Here is a 20,331-nt window from a genome sequence, read left to right on the forward strand (position 1 = left end):
GCCTGACCCCTGCACTCTGTGTTACATATGCCTGACCCCTGCACTCTGTTACACACGCCTGACCCCTGCACTCTGTGTTACACACACCTGACCCCTAAACTGTGTTACACACACCTGACCCCTGCACTCTGTGTTATACACGCCTGACCCCTGCACTGTGTTATACACGCCTGACCCCTGCACTCTGTTACACACCTGACCCCTGCACTCTCTGTTATACACGCCTGACCCCTGCTCTCCATTCGTTACTCAGGGCCCTTAGCAGCATAAGCCCAGGTTTTATTTGATGTAATCCCTTTAAGCCCCTCCCACTAGTACCCCAATTTGGTTGCAATTCTCTATGGCGGCTACACACGGCGTTTTATTTTTATACCTTGAAAGCGAACGTTTCTGGGCGTGTTAATAATCAGAGCATGATTCTCATGGGTGCGGCTACCAATGTAGTTTTGTGGGTGTGGTTTATATGTGGGCCTGGTTGGAGAATCTGGTCACTTTCCTGTCATCGTTGGCACTACTACAGTAGTAGCAGCAATCTTCCTGACCCTGCGCTTCCTATTAATAGCGGTGGTACAGCCTGGATCTGGAAGATCGCTTCTATCAATGTAGTAGTGCTCACTACTACAGCCACTGTCATGAGATATGCATTGTGCCAAGGTGACTGTAGTCACTATCACACCTGGAGTGCTGCTTTAACTACTTGCCAACCGCAGATAGCCGAATGACGGCTACACTGCGGCCTGCCAGTTCTGGGAGGGTGTCATATGACATCCTCCCAGAACGCGCTCTCCTGCGCGACCCCAGGGGCGCGCACCCGGCGATCTCCGTGATCGCTGTATCCTACGGACACAGCTGATCACGTGATGTGGTAAAAGGCCAATCACAGCGGCCTTTTACCACATGATCAGCCGTGTCCAATGACACGCTGATCACCGGGAAATGCGATTGCCGGTTCTCGGCTGCACTTTCCTCACGCTCTGAAAGTACTGCCGAGAACCGGCAGTTGTCAGAGCAGGGATCGGCACCGATCATCAGGGCACTGATGATCAGTGCCCAGCAGTGCCACTCACCAGTTCCGCCCACCTGTGCCCAGCAGTGCACCCACCTGTGCCACCCAGCAGTACCACACACCTGTGCCCAGAAGTGCCACCTACCTGTGCCCAGCAGTGCCCATCAGTGCAGCCCAGCAGTGCTGCCAGTCAGTGCCCAGCGGTTGTGCCAGTCACTACCCAGCAGTGATGCCAGTCAGTGCCCAGCGGTTGTGCCAGTCACTACCCAGCAGTGATGCCAGTCAGTGCTATCAGTGCCACATATCCGTGCCACCTCATTAGTGCTGCCTATTAGTGCCCATCAGTGCTGCCTATCAGTGCCGCCTATTAGTGTCCATCAGTGCTGCCTCATCAACGCACATCAGTGAAGGAGAAAAATTACCTCTTTTGAAAAATTTTATAATAGAAACAAAGAAACTTTTTTTTTTCAAACTTTTTGCACTTTTGTTTATAGCGCAAAAAGAAAGCTCTATTTGTGAGAAAAAAATGATAAAAATTTCATATGGGTACAATCTTACATGACCGCGAAATTGTCATTCAAAGTGCGACATCGCTAAAAGCTGAAAATTGGCCTGGTAAAGAAGGGGGTATAAGTGCCTGGTAGGCAAGTGGTTAATATTTATTCTTCCTCTCTGCAGACACACAACCCCCCAGCCCTGAGCACCTGTCCATCTTCTCTTTCACTCTCCTCCCCCTACACAGGAAACACTGCCCAACTTCCGCCCTGAGGCTCTTACACTTCCGCTGTGTGCGTTCCATGGCCGCTCAGTTGCTTCCTGGTTGCCATAGTGACGTCCTGTCGCGTGATTGGATCATTTTGGTGAGACCCGACATTGGCTGCGTGAAGGCAAATCTACCACTAGAGGGCGAAGGTGTGAGGCGTAAGAGGAGGAAGTGTCCTCAGCAGAGGTGCGGTGCCTTACTGTGATGAACCACAGAGAAGAGGTGAGGGGGAGGGGAGGGCTTACCTCAGGAGACTTCCTGGGCTGGGATTGGTCTTCGTCCTGGAGGAGAGGTGATCAGCTCTTCTGATGAGGAGATGGAGGTTCGTCCTGTTAGGGAGGTTTCTTGGTTTCAGATGTCCCCAAATGTAGGATTTCTACCCACACCACTCACCGTTATTGTATTCTATAGCCTTCACCTCTCCCATCATCCTCTCTGCTCTCCTCTGATTCCTTCTTTCCCCTTCCTTCCCTCCCTCCCTTTCTTTCCTTTTCCTTCCCTCCCTCCCTTTCTTTCCTTTTCCTTCCCTCCCTCCCTTTCTTTCCTTTTCCTTCCCTTTCGTTTCCTTCCCTTCCTGTCCTTTTCTTTCCCTTCCTTTTTTTTTCCTTCCCTTCCCCTTCCTTTTCCTTCCTTTTCTTTTCCTTTCCTTCCTTTTCTTTTCCTTCCCTTCCTTTTCTTTTCCTTCCCTTTCGTTTCCTTCCTTTTCTTTTCCTTCCCTTCCTTTTCCTTCCCTTTCATTTCCTTCCCTTCCTTTTCTCTTCCTTCCCTTCCTTTTCTCTTCCTTCCCTTCCTTTTCTCTTCCTTCCCTTCCTTTTCTTTTCCTTCCCTTTCGTTTCCTTCCTTTTCCTTTTGCTTTTCCTTCCCTTTCCTTTTCTTTCCCTTCCTTTTCCTTCCTTTCCTTTTCTTTTCCTTCCTTTCCTTTTCTTTTCCTTCCTTTTCTTTCCCTTCCTTTTTCTTCCCTTCCTTTTCTTTCCCTTCCTTTTCTTTCCCTTCCTTTTCTTTTCCTTCCCTTCCTTTTCCTTATCTTCCTTTTCTTTCCCTTCATTTTCTTTTCCTTCCTTTTTCTTTTCCTTCCTTTTCCTTCCCTTCCTTTTCTTTTCCTTCCCTTCCTTTTCTTTTCCTTCCCTTCCTTTTCTTTTCCTTCCCTTCCTTTTCCTTCCCATTCTTTTCTTTCCCTTCCTTTTCTTTCCCTTCCTTTTCTTTTCCTTCCCTTCCTTTTCTTTTCCTTCCCTTCCTTTTCCTTCCCTTCCTTTTCTTTCCCTTCCTTTTCCTTCCCTTCCTTTTCTTTTCCTTCCCTTCCTTTTCCTTCCCTTCCTTTTCTTTCCCTTCCTTTTCCTTCCCTTCCTTTTCCTTCCCATTCATTTCTTTCCCTTCCCTTTCTTTCCCTTCCTTTTCTTTCCCTTCCTTTTCTTTCCCTTCCTTTTCTTTCCCTTCCTTTTCTTTTCCTTTATTTTCCTTCCCTTCCTTTTCCTTCCCTTCCTTTTCTTTTCCTTCCCTTCCTTTTCTTTTCCTTCCTTTCCCTTCCCTTCCTTTTCTTTTCCTTCCTTTTCTTTCCCTTCCTTTTCCTTCCCTTCCTTTTCCTTCCCTTGCTTTTTCCTTCCCTTCCTTTTCCTTCCCTTCCTTTTTCCTTCCCTTCCTTTTCCTTTCCTTCCTTTTTCTTCCCTTCCTTTTTCTTCCCTTCCTTTTTCTTCCCTTCCTTTTCCTTCCCTTCCTTTTCCTTCCCCTTCTTTTCTTTTCCTTCCTTTCCCTTCCCTTCCTTTTCCTTCCCTTCCTTTTCCTTCCCCTTCTTTTCTTTTCCTTCCTCTTCCTTCCCTTCCTTTTTCTTCCCTTCCTTTTCCTTCCCTTCCTTTTCCTTCCTTTTCCTTCCCTTCCTTTTTTCCCCTTCCTTTTCTTTTCCTTCCTTTCCCTTCCCTTCCTTTTCTTTCCCTTCCTTTCCCTTCCTTTTCTTTCCCTTCCTTTTCTTTCCCTTCCTTTTCTTTTCCCTTCCTTTCCCTTCCTTTTCTTTCCCTTCCTTTTCTTTCCCTTCCTTTTCTTTCCCTTCCTTTTCTTTCCCTTTCTTTTCTTTCCCTTCCTTTTCCTTCCATTTCTTTCCACTTCTCTTCTTCATTCCTTCCCTCCTTACGGTATTTCTTTTCTTCCCTTTCTTTCCCCTTCCCCTCTTCCTTCCCTTTCTTTCTTTCTTTCCCCTTCTTCCTTCCTTCCCTCCCTTTCTTTCCTTTTCCTTCCCTTCTTTCTGTATTTCTTTCCTTCCTTCCTCCATTTCTTTTCCTTCCCTCTCTCATCTTCCTTTATTCTTTTTTCATTTTCTCTCGCTTCCTTATTTTTTTCAATCCTTCATTGCTCCCTTTCTCCTTCTGTCTATTCTCTCTCCCTTCCTTACTTCCATTTCCTTCTTTCCTTCCTCTCTTTAATCCTTTCCTTTCTTTTCTTCCCCTCTCTATTTTTTTCTTTCAACTCTCCCTCTCATCCCTTCCTTTTCCTTCCTCTCTCCTTCCTCTCTCCCTCCCCTCCTTTTCTTCCTTTTTCTCCCTTTCTTCTTTCTTTCATTTCCTCCTTCTTTTTCCTTCCCCTTCTTTTTCTCTCCATTCTTTCCTTACTATCTCCCTCCCTTCCTTTTTCCTTCTTCCTTTCTTCCTTCCTCTCTCCCTATCTTCTTCCTTCCTCTTGACCCTCCCTCCCTGTCTGCTTTCTTTCCTCCTTGTTTCTTTCCTCTCTCCCTCACTTCATCTTAGGCTACGTTCACACTAGCGTTGTGTGCAGGTGGCAGAGAGGCATTTGGGAAGCGTTTTTACCGCTTCTCAAACGCCTCGAACAATTCTGCACATTGCAGCACATGGTGCTGTTCTAACGGGAGCGTTAGCGCCGCGGCAAAACAAACGCCTCTTGTCGAGTCAGGAGGCGTTGAAGCCTCCTATTCTAGTCTATGGTGCCGCCCGGCCGGCGTTTGCGGTGCGGTTGCGACGCGGTTGCGGGGCGTTTGGGGAGCGGTAACACTATTTAAACTTCATTATAGGCGTTTGTGGGGCGTTTTTAACTAAAACGTGCATGCGGCGTTTGCCGAACATTAAAAAACGCTCTGCAGACGCCGGACCAACGCTTGCCAAATGCTATTGGTAAAACAGTCAAGTGTGAACGAGCCCTTACTTCTTTTCTTCCTCTAGCTCTCCATTCATTCCTTACTTTTTTCTTTCCACTCTTTCTTCCTTCCTTCTCTTATTCTCGCCTCCTTACTTCTTTCCTGTCTCTTTTCCTCCTTCTCTCCCTCTTCCTTCCTCCTGCTACTCTCCCCCAACTTATGTCTCCTTCTTTCCTCCCACCCCCTCTTCTTCCTTTCTTCTTCTTTCCTTTCTATCCCACCCCCTCTTCTTCCTTTCTCCTTCTTTCCTTTCTATCCCACCCCCTCTTCTTCCTTTCTTCTTCTTTCCTTTCTATCCCACCCCCTCTTCTGCCTTTCTCCTTCTTTCCTTCCTGTCCCACCCCCTCTTCTTCCTTTCTCCTTCTTTCCTTCCTCTCTTCTTCCTTTCCATCCTTCCTTTCTCCCTCACTTCTACTTTCTTCCCTTCCTCTCTCCCTTCCTTCTCACCATGTACCTTTCTATCCCTCTTTACCCGCGCTCCCTTCTGAAAAGGGATTCCCCCATAATCACACACTTATGTTCTTCCCATATATGTAGGGGATTTGTTTGAGAGTTAGTTTAATGGAAAGTAGTTTTTTTTTATTACCTTGCAATGTCAGATCTTACTAACGGACCTTGTAACGGCGATTCATTGTAAATGTTATGAGGCTGGTTTTGGACCAGCCGGATTCAGATCCAGTACCAGATGAATAGGAGTGTGATCAGAGAGTGTTCAATAGATGTCTCAGAGACCAGAGAAAGGTCCTCGTGTTGGTCTAGAAAGTATTCTAATCTGGGCTACTATGGGTGCGTGTCGATGAGTAGTATAGGAAGTCTTTCACCTGGGGGTGGAGAGTCCTCCGAGGATCCATTAGATGTAGTGGCTGGAGTTCCACTTTCAGTTTTTTGAGGTAGGAGAAAGACACGTTGGAGGAACCCTTAGATGTGTCCAGGAGGGGGTCAAAGACGAGGTTAAAGTCCCCTTCTATCAACAATCCAAAGCCTAGCAATTGTGGATTTAGGTTTTGGAGGAAAGTTGGTCAGTTTTAGGAAAGTAGACATTATCTCAGGTAACTACTGTATTGCAGATTCCCCTTTCACAGAACTCAAGTAGCCTTCGTCGTCTTGTTTCAGGTCTAAAAGTGTCCACTGCACTGATTTCCATATGGGTATACTAAGGGCTCCGTGTACACGGGGTGTTTGGAAAACTCTTCTGAACGATGGAAACTGACTGCTGGAAAACGTAGGTTAAAAAAACTTCAGTTTAGCCGCGTTTATGTGCGTTTGCGTTTATGCGCGTTTTTAAAAGATAACCTCAGGAGACCCTCCAAAATGCCCAGAATACACTGAAAAACAGTAAAATATTTACTTTTTCCGTCATTTTGAGAGGAATAGAGAAGGTAGAAGCAGAGAGAGCAGTATGTGTGGAGATGACCTGTCTTTTCTTGTATTCACTATGGATCCCATCATGAGCATAATGCAGCGCGTTCTACCATTTTTTCCTTTACGCTAAACCTGGAACTGACTGCGCTGGTGTGCCGGGTCCATTTGAATACATGGAAAATGCTTTGCATGCATTTCTGATGATGAATAAAGGCTCTGGACAGCATCTGACTATGGAACAGTCAAAAAACGCTTCTAAATGCAAACACTTATAAACTGCGTTTGCAAGTTTGGTGCGTTAAAAAAAACGACTGTAAACTCAACTGCCTGTAAATGACGATGTGTACATGGACACATAGGAAAACATTAGGGAGAGTTCAGGGGCTGCTGAAAAAAAACGCAGGAAAGCTCCTGAACGTCAGTTTATCAGCTGCAGTGTACATGGAACAGAGGCGGACTGAACATTTGGAAACTCGGGCACTGCCCGAGGGCCCGGGGTCAGTAGGAGGCCCCATGAGATGCCACTGGTACCTTTTTCATAGGCTTTTTTTGAGTTTGGGTAAGGACACAGGGGCCCCATGATCCCCTATTGCCCGGGGGCCCCATGAGTTGTTAGTCCGCCCCTGACATGAACCCTAAGTCTTTTAGATTTTGGGAGTGGAGACGTACTGTGGAAAACCATGGGGAAAATCTTTATCCATATGTCTTGGAACAGTCTCTTTTTTTTAATGCTGAATTCCAAGAATTCAGCTCCTTTTGTAAAAAAAAAAAAAAAAAATGAAGGCACGCTATTAGTTAAGTCCAGCGAGATGCATGATACTTCCTGGGCTGGCTCTGTTATTTATATAATAGACAGCTTCATGATATTCCGAGTAGACCGCTGTCGCTGTAATTACCGGGGGGGGGGGGGGGGGTGGTCTGATGTTGATACTTGAGCTCTGCATTTTGAACACGGGAGTCGCTGTAGCTGCTATGCCCACCTGGTACCTGGTAATAGAGCCTGTCTTGGAAACGTGGTAAGGCAGCAGGAGATAAGTGAGCCTGGAGTGGCTCGAGTGCCTGATGGTACTAGTGATGATGGCTGCGGATGAGACGTCTGTAAGCACCTGGTGCAGCTTGGATTGTGATGAAGGACAGTGTCACGTACCTGGATAGTGAGCCTCCCGTACAACTGTGGCTCAAGGGCCACTGATGGTGAGACAGCGGCCACAGGGGCACGGTGGGGTATGAGTGCCTGTGATCAGTCCAGTAATAGCTGGTGAGCTGATGAGTTGTAGCCAGGGAGCAGGGTTCTGATGAAGCCGTGCTGGATGGATGGATACCCGAGAGCAGCGTGCTGAGGATGCAGGGTCAGACGAGCCGGGTTCGGTATCGGTCAGACAGATCAGGCTTAAAGCAGCAGAAGGAAGAGTAGTCGGGTCACAGGCCAGGTCAGCAACAGAGGATCAATCAGACTGGAGCAGAGACAGAAGGGTAGTCCAAGGAAAGTCAGAGGTCAGGGCAGGTAGCAGTCAGGCGGAGGTCAGGATCAGGCTGGTTCGGTATCAGGAGACAATCACAGGAATCAGGGAACACAAGCAGGGATTAGACCATGCGGCAATAGGACAACTACTGCAGCCAGTTTAACCCCTCGGCGCCGGAGCCTCCCGACCCTTTAAGGGTTTCAGAAGCCAGGAGGCGGAGTTTAGGGTCATGTGACCTCCGTGATTCACCGTCATGGCTGTCACGTGATCGAGAAAGGTCCCAATCGAAAGAGGAGATCGGGACCTTTCCGTGAGTACAGGACATGTGTGCGGGGAGCGGGCAGGGCGCGCACTCTCAGCACATATGTTTTTCTTAATTGCACGCAAATGTGTGGCCGCTCGGCGTCAAGGCCCAGACGTCGGGAGGCCGCACGTTTGCGTGTGGCCGGTGCCAAGAGGTTAAATAGCCTTTTTGGCTCCAGGATTAGCAATAGGCGCGTGCCTGGATGCGCGAGTGCGCATGCGTGCGCGCCTGTGTCCAAGCACTCGTACATCTGTTAGGCTCGTAAGAGCTCTGCGCATGTGCATATTTGCGTGCCGTGTAACTTCACCTGCACTATGGGTAGGCCTTTCCTTAAAGACAGCAGGCACTTGGCAGGCTGGCAGATTACAGGCAGCACGTAGAACAGGGTCAGACAAGCCACTAGCAGGCATCTCAGTAGCAGAGCAGCAGGCAGAAGAGTGGTCAGGTTCAGGCAGGAGCTGGCAATGATAAAGCAGACAGGCAAAAGGATCAGACAGAGACGTAGTTAAAGGACAAGCCAGGGGTCGGTTCTGGCAGAGTTCAAGCGTGGTCAGATGGATCAGGATGGCAACAGAAGATCAACACAGAAGCAGATATCAGCAAACTCTGTAGAACCCAAGACAAACTCCCTGTGCTGTTTAAATAGCCTGCTTGGCACTGTCGCATACGCACACGTGTGTGAGAACAGGCACGGCTGATGGGTATTCTGGATTGGAGCATAGTTCTGTGCCTGGGCACACTTGCCTTTCCTGCCACCACCCATCCCCTCCTCCTGCCCATTCACAGAAGCCTTTGTATTATGTGAACACATTAAAAAAATACAAAAGCTTCTCTGAATGGGCAGCAGAGGGAAAGGGCGGGCATAGCTGTTCTGTGTGCCTTTCTCCTCTGTCACACAAGGTGTCTAGAGTGTAATTCATGGCAGAGCAATAAACCTGTCAGATGTAAATAATAAAGATAAGCCAAGGAGATGTCATGCACCTCCTTGGACCTAACTCATAGTGTGCCTGCACATTTAAAATAGTAGCTGAGTTTCTGGAATCAAAGTGTGTTTCTTGTAGGTACGCTATTAGTGTGTGTGACTTTTTTGAATCTGAGAGTAGCCTGGAGCATTTTTTCCAGAAAATTCAGGCATCTGGCATTCAGGGAAGTGAATCTGATTGGACCCATGATTTGTTATAAGGTTGGGGTTCCCTAGGACAGGGGTAGGCAACCTGCGGCTCTCCAGCTGTTGCAGGACTACAAGTTCCATCATGCCTCTGCAAGTCATAGCTGTAACTGTCAGTTTTGTAACGTTGCAGTGCCTCATGGGAAATGTAGTTCCACAACAGCTAGCGAGCCGCAGGTTGCCTACCCCTGGCCTAGGAGATATGCATTAATGTGGATCAGTGGAAATGGGAGATAGGGGTGGCAAGAGGGGTACTTAGGGGTACCTACATGAGGCCAAATAGAGTGTTTATAAGAGGAAGGTGTCATTGAAAGATGTGATCCTATCTGTGTGGGGAAAGGGAACTAACTTTTCTATCCTTTACCCCTCCTTCCTCTTCTACCTCTCTCCCTCTTTGCTTATTTTTTTCCAGATATTTTTTTCATGTATGTAGCACTTTTGGTTTTTGGAAGTGAGAACATAGTTCTGTACAATCATCCCTGATCAGATCACCTGACTGAGCATGGAGACAGAACGGAGTCACACAACAGAGAGAATACTAAACCTCACGCTGGAGATCATCTACCTGTTGACTGGAGAGGTGAGGAGGATTCTGGGAGATTACATTAAATCACTTATCTCTATTAATAAAACACAGACCTGACCAGAGAGGTGAGGAGGATTCTGAGAGGTCACATGACATAACTCTTATCTCCATTAATAAAACACAGACCTGACCTGAGAGGTGAGGAGGATTGTGGGAGGTCACATGACATTACTCTTATCTCCATTAATAAAACACAGACCGGACTGGAGAGGTGAGGAGGATTCTGGGAGGTCACATGACATTACTCTTATCTCTATTAATAAAACACAGACCTGACTGGAGAGGTGAGGAGGATTCCGGGAGGTCACATGACATCACTCTTATCTCCATTAATAAAACACAGACCTGACCAGGGAGGTGAGGAGGATTCTGGGAGGTCACATATCAGATCTTATCTCTATTAACCCCTTGCATACCGGGCACTTGTACCCCCTTCCTGCCCAGGCCAATTTTCAGCTTTCAGCGCTGTCACACTTTCAATGACAATTGCGCGGTCATGCAACACTGTACCCATATGAAATTTTTATAATTTTTTTGAGACAGATAGAGCTTTCTTTTGGTGGTATTTAATCACCTCTGGGTTTTTTATTTTTTGCTAAACAAACCAAAAACAACTGAAAATTTTGAAATAAAAAGTTTTTTCTTAGTTTCTGTTATAAAATTTTGTAAATAAGTGATTTTTCTCCTTCACTGATGTGCGCTAATGAGGCTGCAGTGATGGGCACTGATAGACTGAACTGATAGGTGACACTGATGAGGAGGCACTGGTATGTGACACTGATGGGCATTGTCAGGCATCACTGATGGGCACTGAAAGGCAGTACTCATATATGGCACTGATAGGCGGCACTGACTGGCACTGTTAGGTGGCACTGATAGGCAGCACTGACTGGCACTGATAGGTGGCACTGACTGGCATTGATAGGTGGCACTAAAAGGTAGCTCAGATGGGCACTGATGTGGCATTGATGTGCACTGGCACTGATATGTGGCATTGATGTGGCACTGGCAGGTGGCACTGCTGAGGCTACACTGATCATCAGGGCACACTGATCATCAGTGACAGAGGCGGGGGAGGGGGTGTCCTCTCCCTGCTGGTCTCTGCCTTCACAAGATCGAGAACTCAACACTTATCAGCACCAGTGATTGTTCTTGAGCCGAGGCTGGAGGGTGTGTATTACTGAGGGATTGTGTGACATCACATTTCTGCCTACTATTCTCTGTTCTTAAGCCACGCCCACAGACTAGCAGTTTTTGGAGGACTCGTGTATTCATTTATGGCAGAAAGTATTTTTTTTATATTGGGATTTACAACCACTTTAAATGATGAGTACACATCCATTTTTTGCCCCATCCCTGCCTTTTACTGGCCCAGCTTTCCCCTCCCCAGATATATTTGCCTCAATCTGATAGCCAGCGTTCTGGTCAAGCCTACATATCAGATCCCTATAGATCTTTATGGAGTCATCTACCAAGAATGAAATTACTCAGTGTGCTGACAGACACCATCATAGGAATGTATTATTAATGTTTACTTTGGGTGGTGTCATAATTAAGTATTTTTTTGCTTTAAACATAGAACTATATAGCTTTCAAACTTTCCGATGGCTTGGTCACATCCAGTTTGAGGAAGACCCGAATTTCAGTTCTAGAGCCCCCATCTCACTCCGTGAGTAAGGACAACAAAAAGATTCGAGAATTCACCAGGGAGATCATCGAGCTGCTGGCTGTAGAGGTGAGCGGTGCTCGGAATTACTAGACGGTATCTAACAATGGAAGGGATAAAACTTGATGGTGATTGGGTCATTGGTTCGAATCCCAGCCACGGCACCACCTGTCTGGAGTTTGCATGTTCTCCCTGTGCCTGCGTAGGTTTCCTCTGGGTACTCCGGTTTCCTCCCATACTCCAAAGACATGCTGGTAGGTTAATTGGCTCCTGTCTAAATTGGCCCTAGTATGTGTATGTATGAATGTAAGTTAGAGACTTTAGATTGTATGCCCCTTGAGGGTTAGGGACTGATGTGAATGTACAATATATATGTAAAGCGCTGCGTAAATTGACGGCGCTATATAAGTACCTGAAATAAATAATAAATAATCCTGAAGAATATATTTTTTAAAAAAATGTTTTTTTAAATTATTTCTCATAGATTTTGTAATATATAAAAAACGCATTTCAACATGCAAAATACAACTTTGGCTGTATTTTATACATATGTAATACAGCCAAAGTTGTATTTCAAATAAATGTCAATATATTTTGGAAGAATATTTAAAAAATATATTTCAAATATATTTTTCTTCCATGTGGACGTTACAAATGTTTATGCTGAAATCATAATTGCTAAAATTGTGAGTTTCCTGCTTCTCGGTAAAAAGGCGGTGGTGGTATTTAAAGGGTTAATTGCTTAATTAACTTAACCCAGTCCCAATGACAATCTCAGGCTGATGGCATCTAGTTTGTGGTACCTCAAACTGGAAAATCTTTGTGCAGGGTGTAGCTGAGAGTGGCATTGTTACGCAAGTGCGGCGTGAGATTGGCCAGTCCTTTGTCACGATTTGGTTAGAACGGCAGGGGTCGGGCACCGTGTTCGTCACAGTGACTGTAGTGTTTTGTGTGCCAGGTTCCTGTAAGGTGTCAAGATAGTACTGTGCATTTTTCTGTGGAGGAGTGGGAGAATTTAGAAGGACACAAGGATCTGTATGAGGACGTCATGATGGAGAACCGACCTCCCCTCACATCACCGGGTAAGAGGAGACTTTAATTTCTTGTATTGAGGATCCACCTAGTTACACACATCCTCTGATATAAAGACATAGAAACAATAGAGGAGTGGGAGTATATAGAAGGACAAAAGGATCTGTAGAAGGACTTCATGATGGAGGACCGACCACCTCTCACATCACCGGGTAAGAGGAGACTTTCATTTCTTGTATTGAGGATCCACCTAGATACACACATCCTCTGATATAAAGACATAGAAATAGAGGAGTAGGAGTATATAGAAGGACACGAGGATCTGTAGAAGGACGTCACGATGGAGGACCGACCTCCTCTCACATCACCAGGTAGGAGGAGACTTTCATTTCTTGTATTGAGGCTCCACCTAGATACACACATCCTCTGATATAAAGACATAGAAACAATGTATTCAGTCAGTGTGTGTTTGTCCTACAGATGGATCCAGTAATGGGAACCCACCAGAGAGATGTCCCCATCCTCTGTATTCCCGGGACTCCACACAGGAACATCAGGAGATCCCTCAGGAGGATGAGGTAGATGGGAGTTCAGATCTAAGTATGGGCAGTCCCTGGGTTACCAACAAGATAGGTTCTGTAGGTTCGTTCTTAGTTTAAATTTGTATGTAAGTTGGAACAGGTACATTTTTCAAATGTATCTCCAGCCAAAAAAATTATTAATTTTTTTTTGGATAGCATACGGAAGGGTTAACTCCCATGTTTGTTTTGCTGTCTGTGCCTCTGTTTAGAAGATTTCACCTTATTTTCTGTCCCTGTGACATTTGGATTCTGAAAACATTGGGTTGTCATGGAAACAAGGATCGGTGATACACCTTCAATGGAAAACACATGCCTGATGAAGGGGTCCTGCGTGGCACCGAAACATTGCACTTTTTTCCTGGGAGTGCTCGGCACTGCGATCGGTGCCCGCTGTGTCCGGACCTCTGTGTGACGTCCCGATCATGTGTTCACTGATTTGCCAATCAGTCATCACGTTAATAGTAGTAAGCAAGATGTCACTTCCTAACATCATTGCTTACTACTCGTAAAATCTGTGAATGATCACAAAGGTCACATGGTACAAGGCTATTCACAACAGGCTTGTACCATGTGACTTTTCCTCTGTGATGTGACCTTTTTTTGCAATGAAAACCTCTTTGGACCATATTTGGAGATCCGAGGTGTGCTGGTGAATATGTACGCTTGCATATGATGTTTCCAGTCCTTGCTGGTGGTCGCTATTAATGAGCCGTATTTCCAGGAATGTGTGCGATGGGAATATAGACAAGAGAAAACCTTCAGTGGAGACACCTTTTTCCTATGATAATTCTTACAGGAGGGAATTTCCCTTCCTACGGGTAGATTTCTTCTCACTGCCTGTGGAATAGACTCCCTCAAGAGTTGGTTGTGGCCAGCTCAGTGGAGTGCAGTAGGAAAGTCCTGGATTCTTTCTTGGATACACAGAATATAACTGGATATAACATTTATAGGTAAAGTTGATCCAGGGAATATCCGATTGCCTCTCGGGGGATCAGGAAGGAATATTTTTCCCTGCAGGAGCAAATTGCATCATGCTTTGCTGGGTTTTTTTGCCTTCCTCTGGATCAGCTGTGGCTGTAGGATTATAACTTTTTTTTTTGGTTGAACTGGATGGACTTTTGTCTTTTTTCAGCCAGACTAACTTCCTGTATCTCCCTCTTTTTTGTCTGTAACTCGAATGTTTGTAACTTGGGGACTGCCTTCATTAGCTTTGTGATCATTACAGAAGCAAGAATTCTGCTATCCAAAACCAATTGTGGATATAATTCAACATTTAAAATAACTTTAATTTTTTTTTTGGGTTATGTAGGAAGAAAACTGTATTCTGTCTATAACAGAAAGTAGAAAGGAAGCAGAAGAGACGCATGTAAGGGGTGATGGGCCACATAAGGAGAAGGGAGATCCTCCAGAGATCAGCCCAGGTGAGTAATAAACACTAAATCCAGACAAGAGTCCCAGATCCTCCTTGTTCAGTCACTACAACAATCTCTTCTTCTCCCCCCTCCTCTGTCAGTAGACAGTAATGGGGGGACAGTATGTGCCCAGTGGGGGGGTCAGGAGCCATCAGCCTCTATTAGACTCCGGCTGTCCTCCTCACATTATGTCATTGAGACGTGACCAGTCTCCCCCACACACACTCTCTGGGGTCTCTCATACATCTCAGTACAGGGGGCTTCACTCTCCTCTTTATTCACAGACCCCGGAGACACCAGAGACACTCAGAGATACATTGGATCTGAGGATGAAGAAAACGACATAATGATTAAAGAGGAGAAAACTTATCCAGAGATCAGCCCAGGTGAGGAATAATCACTAAATCCAGAGAAGAGTCCCAGATCCTCCTTGTTCAGTCACTACAACAATCTCTTCTTCTCCCCCCTCCTTTGTCAGTAGGTAGTAATGAGGGGACAGTATGTGCCCAGTGGGGGGGGGACAGGAGCCATCAGCCTCTATTAGACTCCGGCTTCCCCTCATATCTTGTCATTGTATGTTACCAGCCATAAGACATGATCTATCTCCTTGCATACGCAATGCTTGGGGTCCCTTATACATCTCAGTACAGGGGGCTTCACTCTCATCTTTATTCACAGACACCAGAGAGACTCGATATGTCGTATCTGAAGACAAAATAAACCATATGAGGATAAAAGTGGAGGAAACGTCTCCAGAGATCAGCCCAGGTGAGTAAAAAACACTAAATCCAGAGAAGAGTCCCAGATTCTCCTTGTTCAGTCACTACAACCATCTCTTCTTCTCCCCCCTCCTCTGTCAGTAGACAGTAATGGGGGGACAGTATGTGTCCAGTGGGGGAGTCAGGAGCCATCAGCCTCCAGTAGACTCCAGGTATGAGCCATGTAAGGAGGAGGAGATGCCTCCAGAGAGTGGGGGGGTCAGGAGTGTCTATCAGACCGTTCCTGATTGTATAATGCTTCCATCGCAGGAAACACACGGCTCATTTGCCTTCAGTGTCTGCAGAGTTGTTAATGGAGATCGCCAGCTTATAGCATGTTTTAAATCAGCATAAAGATTGTCAGATTGCTATATTTACTTGCCAACTGCCTAACTGGGAATTTACGTCATGGCAGTTTAATACTGAGGCTATGGCTGCAGCTAGATGCCAAACCCCAGTATTAAAATTTTCTGCAGTGTTGCTCTTTCTGCTAAAATTAATCCAAGCGGCTAATTAGCTGTTGAATTACTTTTTGAAGCTCGCTTTCCGGAGGTTTTTGGGCTTACCTGGCTCATCGGGAAGCCCAGGAACCGATCTGGCAGTGGTGGCGGTTGGCCATACAGGAAAGGTGGTCTTCCCTCATTTCTATGGGTTAGGAGGCCAGGAGAGATGTCATGACATCACTTCTGGTTCACGGCTGATGTAAACAATACCATTCTCTTTTTTGGAAAGCATTAGATCATTGTTTTTTTGTAATCTGATGCTTTGCATTGTAGAGGAGTGATGTCTTATAGACCCCACATCTCTTCATAAAGAGGACCCATTATGCTTTATTGTTGTCACATTGTGTGCATTCTTTGTGGCAGCAATAAAAGTCATTTAAAAAATGTAAAGGGACAGTGTAAGAATTAAAAAAATGTAATAAAATAAATGTAAAATATTTTTTTAACTTCTTCCCGTCCGGGCCATGTCGATAAGCGGCCAGACGAGAGCACTGCCAATGCAGGAGGACGTTTCTAAACATCCGTCAAATGATAGGTCATCAATTGTTATGATTCTGGTTGCAAAAATTAAGTAAATTAAAGTAAATTAAGTAAATTGAGTAAATGAAGTTAGACTTACAGGTAAGCATCCCTTGAAATAAGGGATGACAGGTCCTCTTTATGGAGAGATCTGGGGGTCTATAAGACTCCAGATCTCTCCTCTACCTTTAAAAGCAGAAGATCAAAAAAAAATAGTTTACTTCTGCCCTTGGCAGTGACAGTTGCTCCAGTCCTCCAAGATCATAGAGAAACAATCAGAAAATGATCTTTCTCTGATCACCTCTATGGCCATCTGTGCGAACTGTCAGATCATTTCCTGGACTTGCCGGTAAAAGCGGTAAGCCCGAGAAACACCAGCGAGCAGCGGGAAGGGGGAAACGACCCCTCCCACTGCTACTGAATGCGATCCAGCAGTTAATTAGCCACTCTTGACTGCTTTCATGAAAAAGACAATTACCAAGCTGAAAAACAAAATTATATTATGATAGCTGCAGCCATAACCCTGGTAAACCACTTTCAAGCTGTGTATATACAGTGGGGATCGAAAGTTTGGGCACCCCAGCTAAAAATTTGTATTAATGTGCATAAAGAAGCCAAGGAAACATGGAAAAATTTCCAAAAGGCATCAAATTACAGATTAGACATTCTTATAATATGTCAACAAAAGTTAGATTTTATTTCCATCATTTACACTTTCAAAATAACAGAAAACAAAAAAATGGTGTCTGCAAAAGTTTGGACACCCTGCAGAGTTAATATCTTGTACTGCCCCCTTTGGCAAGTATCACAGCTTGTAAACGCTTTTTGCAGCCAGCCAAGAGTCTTTCAATTCTTGTTTGAGGTATCTTTGCTCATTCTTCCTTACAAAAGTCTTCCAGTTCTTTGAGATTTCTGGGCTATCTGTCACGCACTGCTCTTTTAAGGTCTATCCATAGATTTTCAATTATGTTGAGGTCAGGAGATTGTGAAGGCCATGGCAAAACCTTCAGTTTACGCCTCTTGATGTAATCCCCCGTGGATTTCGAGGTGTGTTTAGGATCATTATCCATTTGTAGAAGCCATCCTCTCTTTAACTTCAGCTTTTTCACAGATGGCATCAAGTTACCATCCAAAATTTGCTGAAATTTTATTGAATCCATTTTTTCTTCTACTCGTCAGATGTTCCCTGTGCCACTGGCTGCAACACAACCCCAAAGCATGATTGATCCAACCCCATGCTTAACAGTTGGACAGAGGTTCTTTTCATTAAATTCTGTGCCCCTTCTTCTCCAAACGTACCTTTGCTCATTCCGGCCAAAAAGTTCAATTTTAACCTCATCGGTCCACAGAACTTGTTTCCAAAATGCATCAGGCTTGTCTATATGTTCATTCGATGATTTTTCAAACGATGATTTTTGTGGTGAGGACGTAGAAGAGGTTTTCTTCTGATGACTCTTCCATGAAGACCATATCTGTACAAGTATCTCTTTATAGTGGAATAGTGTACCACAACTCCAGTGTCTGCCAGATCTTTCTGGAGGGATCGTGCAGTCAAACGTGGGTTTTGAATAGTTTTTCTCACAATCCTGCGAGCTGTTCTGTCTGATATTTTTCTTGGTCTTCCAGATCTTGCTTTAACTTCCACTGTTCCTGATGACTGCCATTTCTTAATTACATTCCGAACAGAGGATATTGACATCTGAAAACGCTTTGCTATCTTCTTATAGCCTTCTCCAGCTTTGTGAGCGTCAACTATTTTCAGTGTCAGTTTTCTAGACAACTGCTTAGAAGAACCCATGGTGCTGATTATTGGGGCAAGGTCAGATGAGTCTGGGCATTTAAAACCTTTGAGATTGACATCACCTGGTTTTCCCAGACGATGACTGAGAACAATCCATGACGCTGGCAGGTCTTAGCTTGGCAAAGGGGGCAGTGCATGCTATAAATTCTGCAGGGTGCCCAAACTTTTGCAGACACCATTTTTTTGTTTTCTGTTATTTTGAAAGTGTAAATGATGGAAATAAAATCTAACTTTTGTTGACATATTATAAGAATGTCTAATCTGTAATTTGATACTTTCGATCCCCACTGTGTATATATATATATATATATACATACACACAGGTGTACCTCGGTTTATGAATTTAATTAGTTCTGCAGGTCTTTTCGTATTGCGAAAAATTAGTACACCGTAATGCAGTTTCCCATAGGAATGCATTGAAAACCAATTAACCCGCTCTGTAGGTCAGAAAAAAGTAAGAAAAAAGTTTTTTTATCTGTTCAAAACTCTTTATAAAGTGCACTTTAAAGGAATAAATACTGTACAGGGACATGATTAAAAATTAATTTGTAAATGCACTGAAAACCAATTAATCCGTTCGTATTGCAAAAAAATTAGTAAACCGAGCCATTATTTTCAATGGATTTTCATTCGTAAACCGAAAATTACGTAAACCGAGGTATGCCTGTGTATGTATGTGTATATATATATATTGCGGGGGGAAACATGTGGATGGAGCTTGTATGCTTCTACAGAATGTGGGGCAGTCTTTGAGGCCAGTGTTAGAAGGTGTGAGACATAGACGTAGCAGATTCTTACAGACATCCCATATTCCGGAAAGTATAACCGTTCTCATCTCCCCTCCATTTCATACAGGGGAACCATATAGAGGGAATAGCACAGAGGACCATCCTATTATTTATCCAGATTGTGAAATAGAAGATGAGGAGGACATTATATCTGATTCCACAAAAGAAAACCCCAGGATCCCTAATCTCCATCCAGCACATTACAGTGCAGATCTGTCATCTGGTCCCTTTTCACACGGGGGATGGCTTTCTGATGATTTTCAACCCGTTGCAATTCGTGAAGATCCTGGATGTCCTAAGGGCATACCATGTCCTGACTGTGGAAAATGTTTTAGCGAAAGATCAAAACTTGCGACACACCAGAGGTCTCACACGGGAGAGAAGCCTTTTTCCTGTATGGTGTGCGGAAAGTCCTTTAAGCAGAGCGCCCATCTTGTTTCGCATCAACGAACTCACACAAGAGTGCATCCTTTTTCATGCTCTGAGTGTGGGAAATGTTTCTCCCAAAAATCAAACCTTATTAGACACGAAAAGGTCCACACGGGGGAGAAGTCCTTTTCATGTTCGGTATGTGGGAAGCGCTTCTCGGAGAAGTCGAACCTTATCAGGCATGAGAAGATTCACACGGGGGAGAAGCCTTATTCATGCTCAGAGTGCGGGAGATGTTTCTCTCTAAGAGCCAATCTTATTGCGCATGTAAGGACTCACACAGGGGAAAAGCCGTTTGCATGTTTTGAATGTGGAAAATGTTTTTCCAGGAAGTCGGTTCTTAATATTCACGAAAAGGTTCACAAGGGGAGTAGCCGTCTTCACGCGCGGTTTGCAGGAAATGTTTTTCAAAAAGATTTCTTCTTGCCAGGAATGCAAGGCTTCACACTGGACAGAAGTAATTTTCCCACACTGTGATGGACTCGCTGCCCAAAGAACGAATCACATCCAGAACATTCAGAGGTTAACAAAACTATTCTTAGGCTGTGGACCGTTTTCACGTAAAATCTCACGTCTCCCTCCCTGTAGAGGATAAAGAGGTTCCTGTATCACGACGTCACAGGCTAATGGGTCTGTGCCCACACTAGGATCTTTAATGGTGGACTACTTTGAAAAAAATTATGGAAAACCGCTAGTCAATTAAACAGAGCAGTATTCAACCAATGTGCTGCCCAGGAGCATTTTTTACAGTATATCTTAATATCTCGTACTCCCAGAGTGAAACGGGTTCAACTTCAATAAAAAACACATTCCGGGTAATTCTTGGATGCTGATGAGTCTTTACTGAGAATATGCTGGAAGAAGGGAATTGTTCAACATTACGTCATTTCAAAAGTTCATGTTACATAGTTAGTCTGGCTGAAAAAAGACAAAAGTCCATCCAGTTCAACCATTAACCACCTCCCGTCCGGCCGTTGAATATAAACGGCCTCCCCGCACCCTGCTTGTGCGCGCTCCCTGACACAGTGGAACACCGATTGTTGGACGGAACCTC

The 20,331-nt window shown here is 44.9% G+C and overlaps 1 protein-coding gene across 5 annotated transcripts; it reads left to right on the forward strand.

Annotated features, from left to right (window-relative positions):
- The first annotated feature begins 1,817 nt into the window (after positions 1 to 1,817).
- LOC149466159 (oocyte zinc finger protein XlCOF8.4-like) lies at positions 1,818 to 20,096 on the forward strand. 5 transcript variants are annotated; one of them, XM_089672818.1, is made up of 10 exons: positions 1,818 to 1,991; positions 6,019 to 6,127; positions 9,615 to 9,782; positions 11,368 to 11,523; positions 12,413 to 12,536; positions 12,967 to 13,064; positions 14,377 to 14,488; positions 14,764 to 14,865; positions 15,158 to 15,247; positions 18,916 to 20,096. In XM_089672818.1, exons 3-10 carry the CDS (start codon positions 9,705 to 9,707, stop codon positions 19,752 to 19,754), a joined length of 1,599 nt encoding a protein of 532 aa, XP_089528944.1. In that variant the 5' UTR covers positions 1,818 to 1,991; positions 6,019 to 6,127; positions 9,615 to 9,704; the 3' UTR covers positions 19,755 to 20,096. The 5 variants fall into 5 exon arrangements, with proteins under 5 accessions (XP_089528944.1, XP_089528945.1, XP_089528946.1 ...); XM_089672817.1 differs by lacking the exon at positions 1,818 to 1,991 and adding an exon at positions 2,055 to 2,091; XM_089672819.1 differs by lacking the exon at positions 6,019 to 6,127.
- The last annotated feature ends 235 nt before the right edge of the window (positions 20,097 to 20,331 follow it).

The sequence above is a fragment of the Staurois parvus genome, unplaced genomic scaffold (genome assembly GCF_062004578.1).
Source record: "Staurois parvus isolate SC_StPar_1 unplaced genomic scaffold, SC_StPar_1.0 ptg000132l, whole genome shotgun sequence".
Taxonomy (NCBI): domain Eukaryota; kingdom Metazoa; phylum Chordata; class Amphibia; order Anura; family Ranidae; genus Staurois; species Staurois parvus.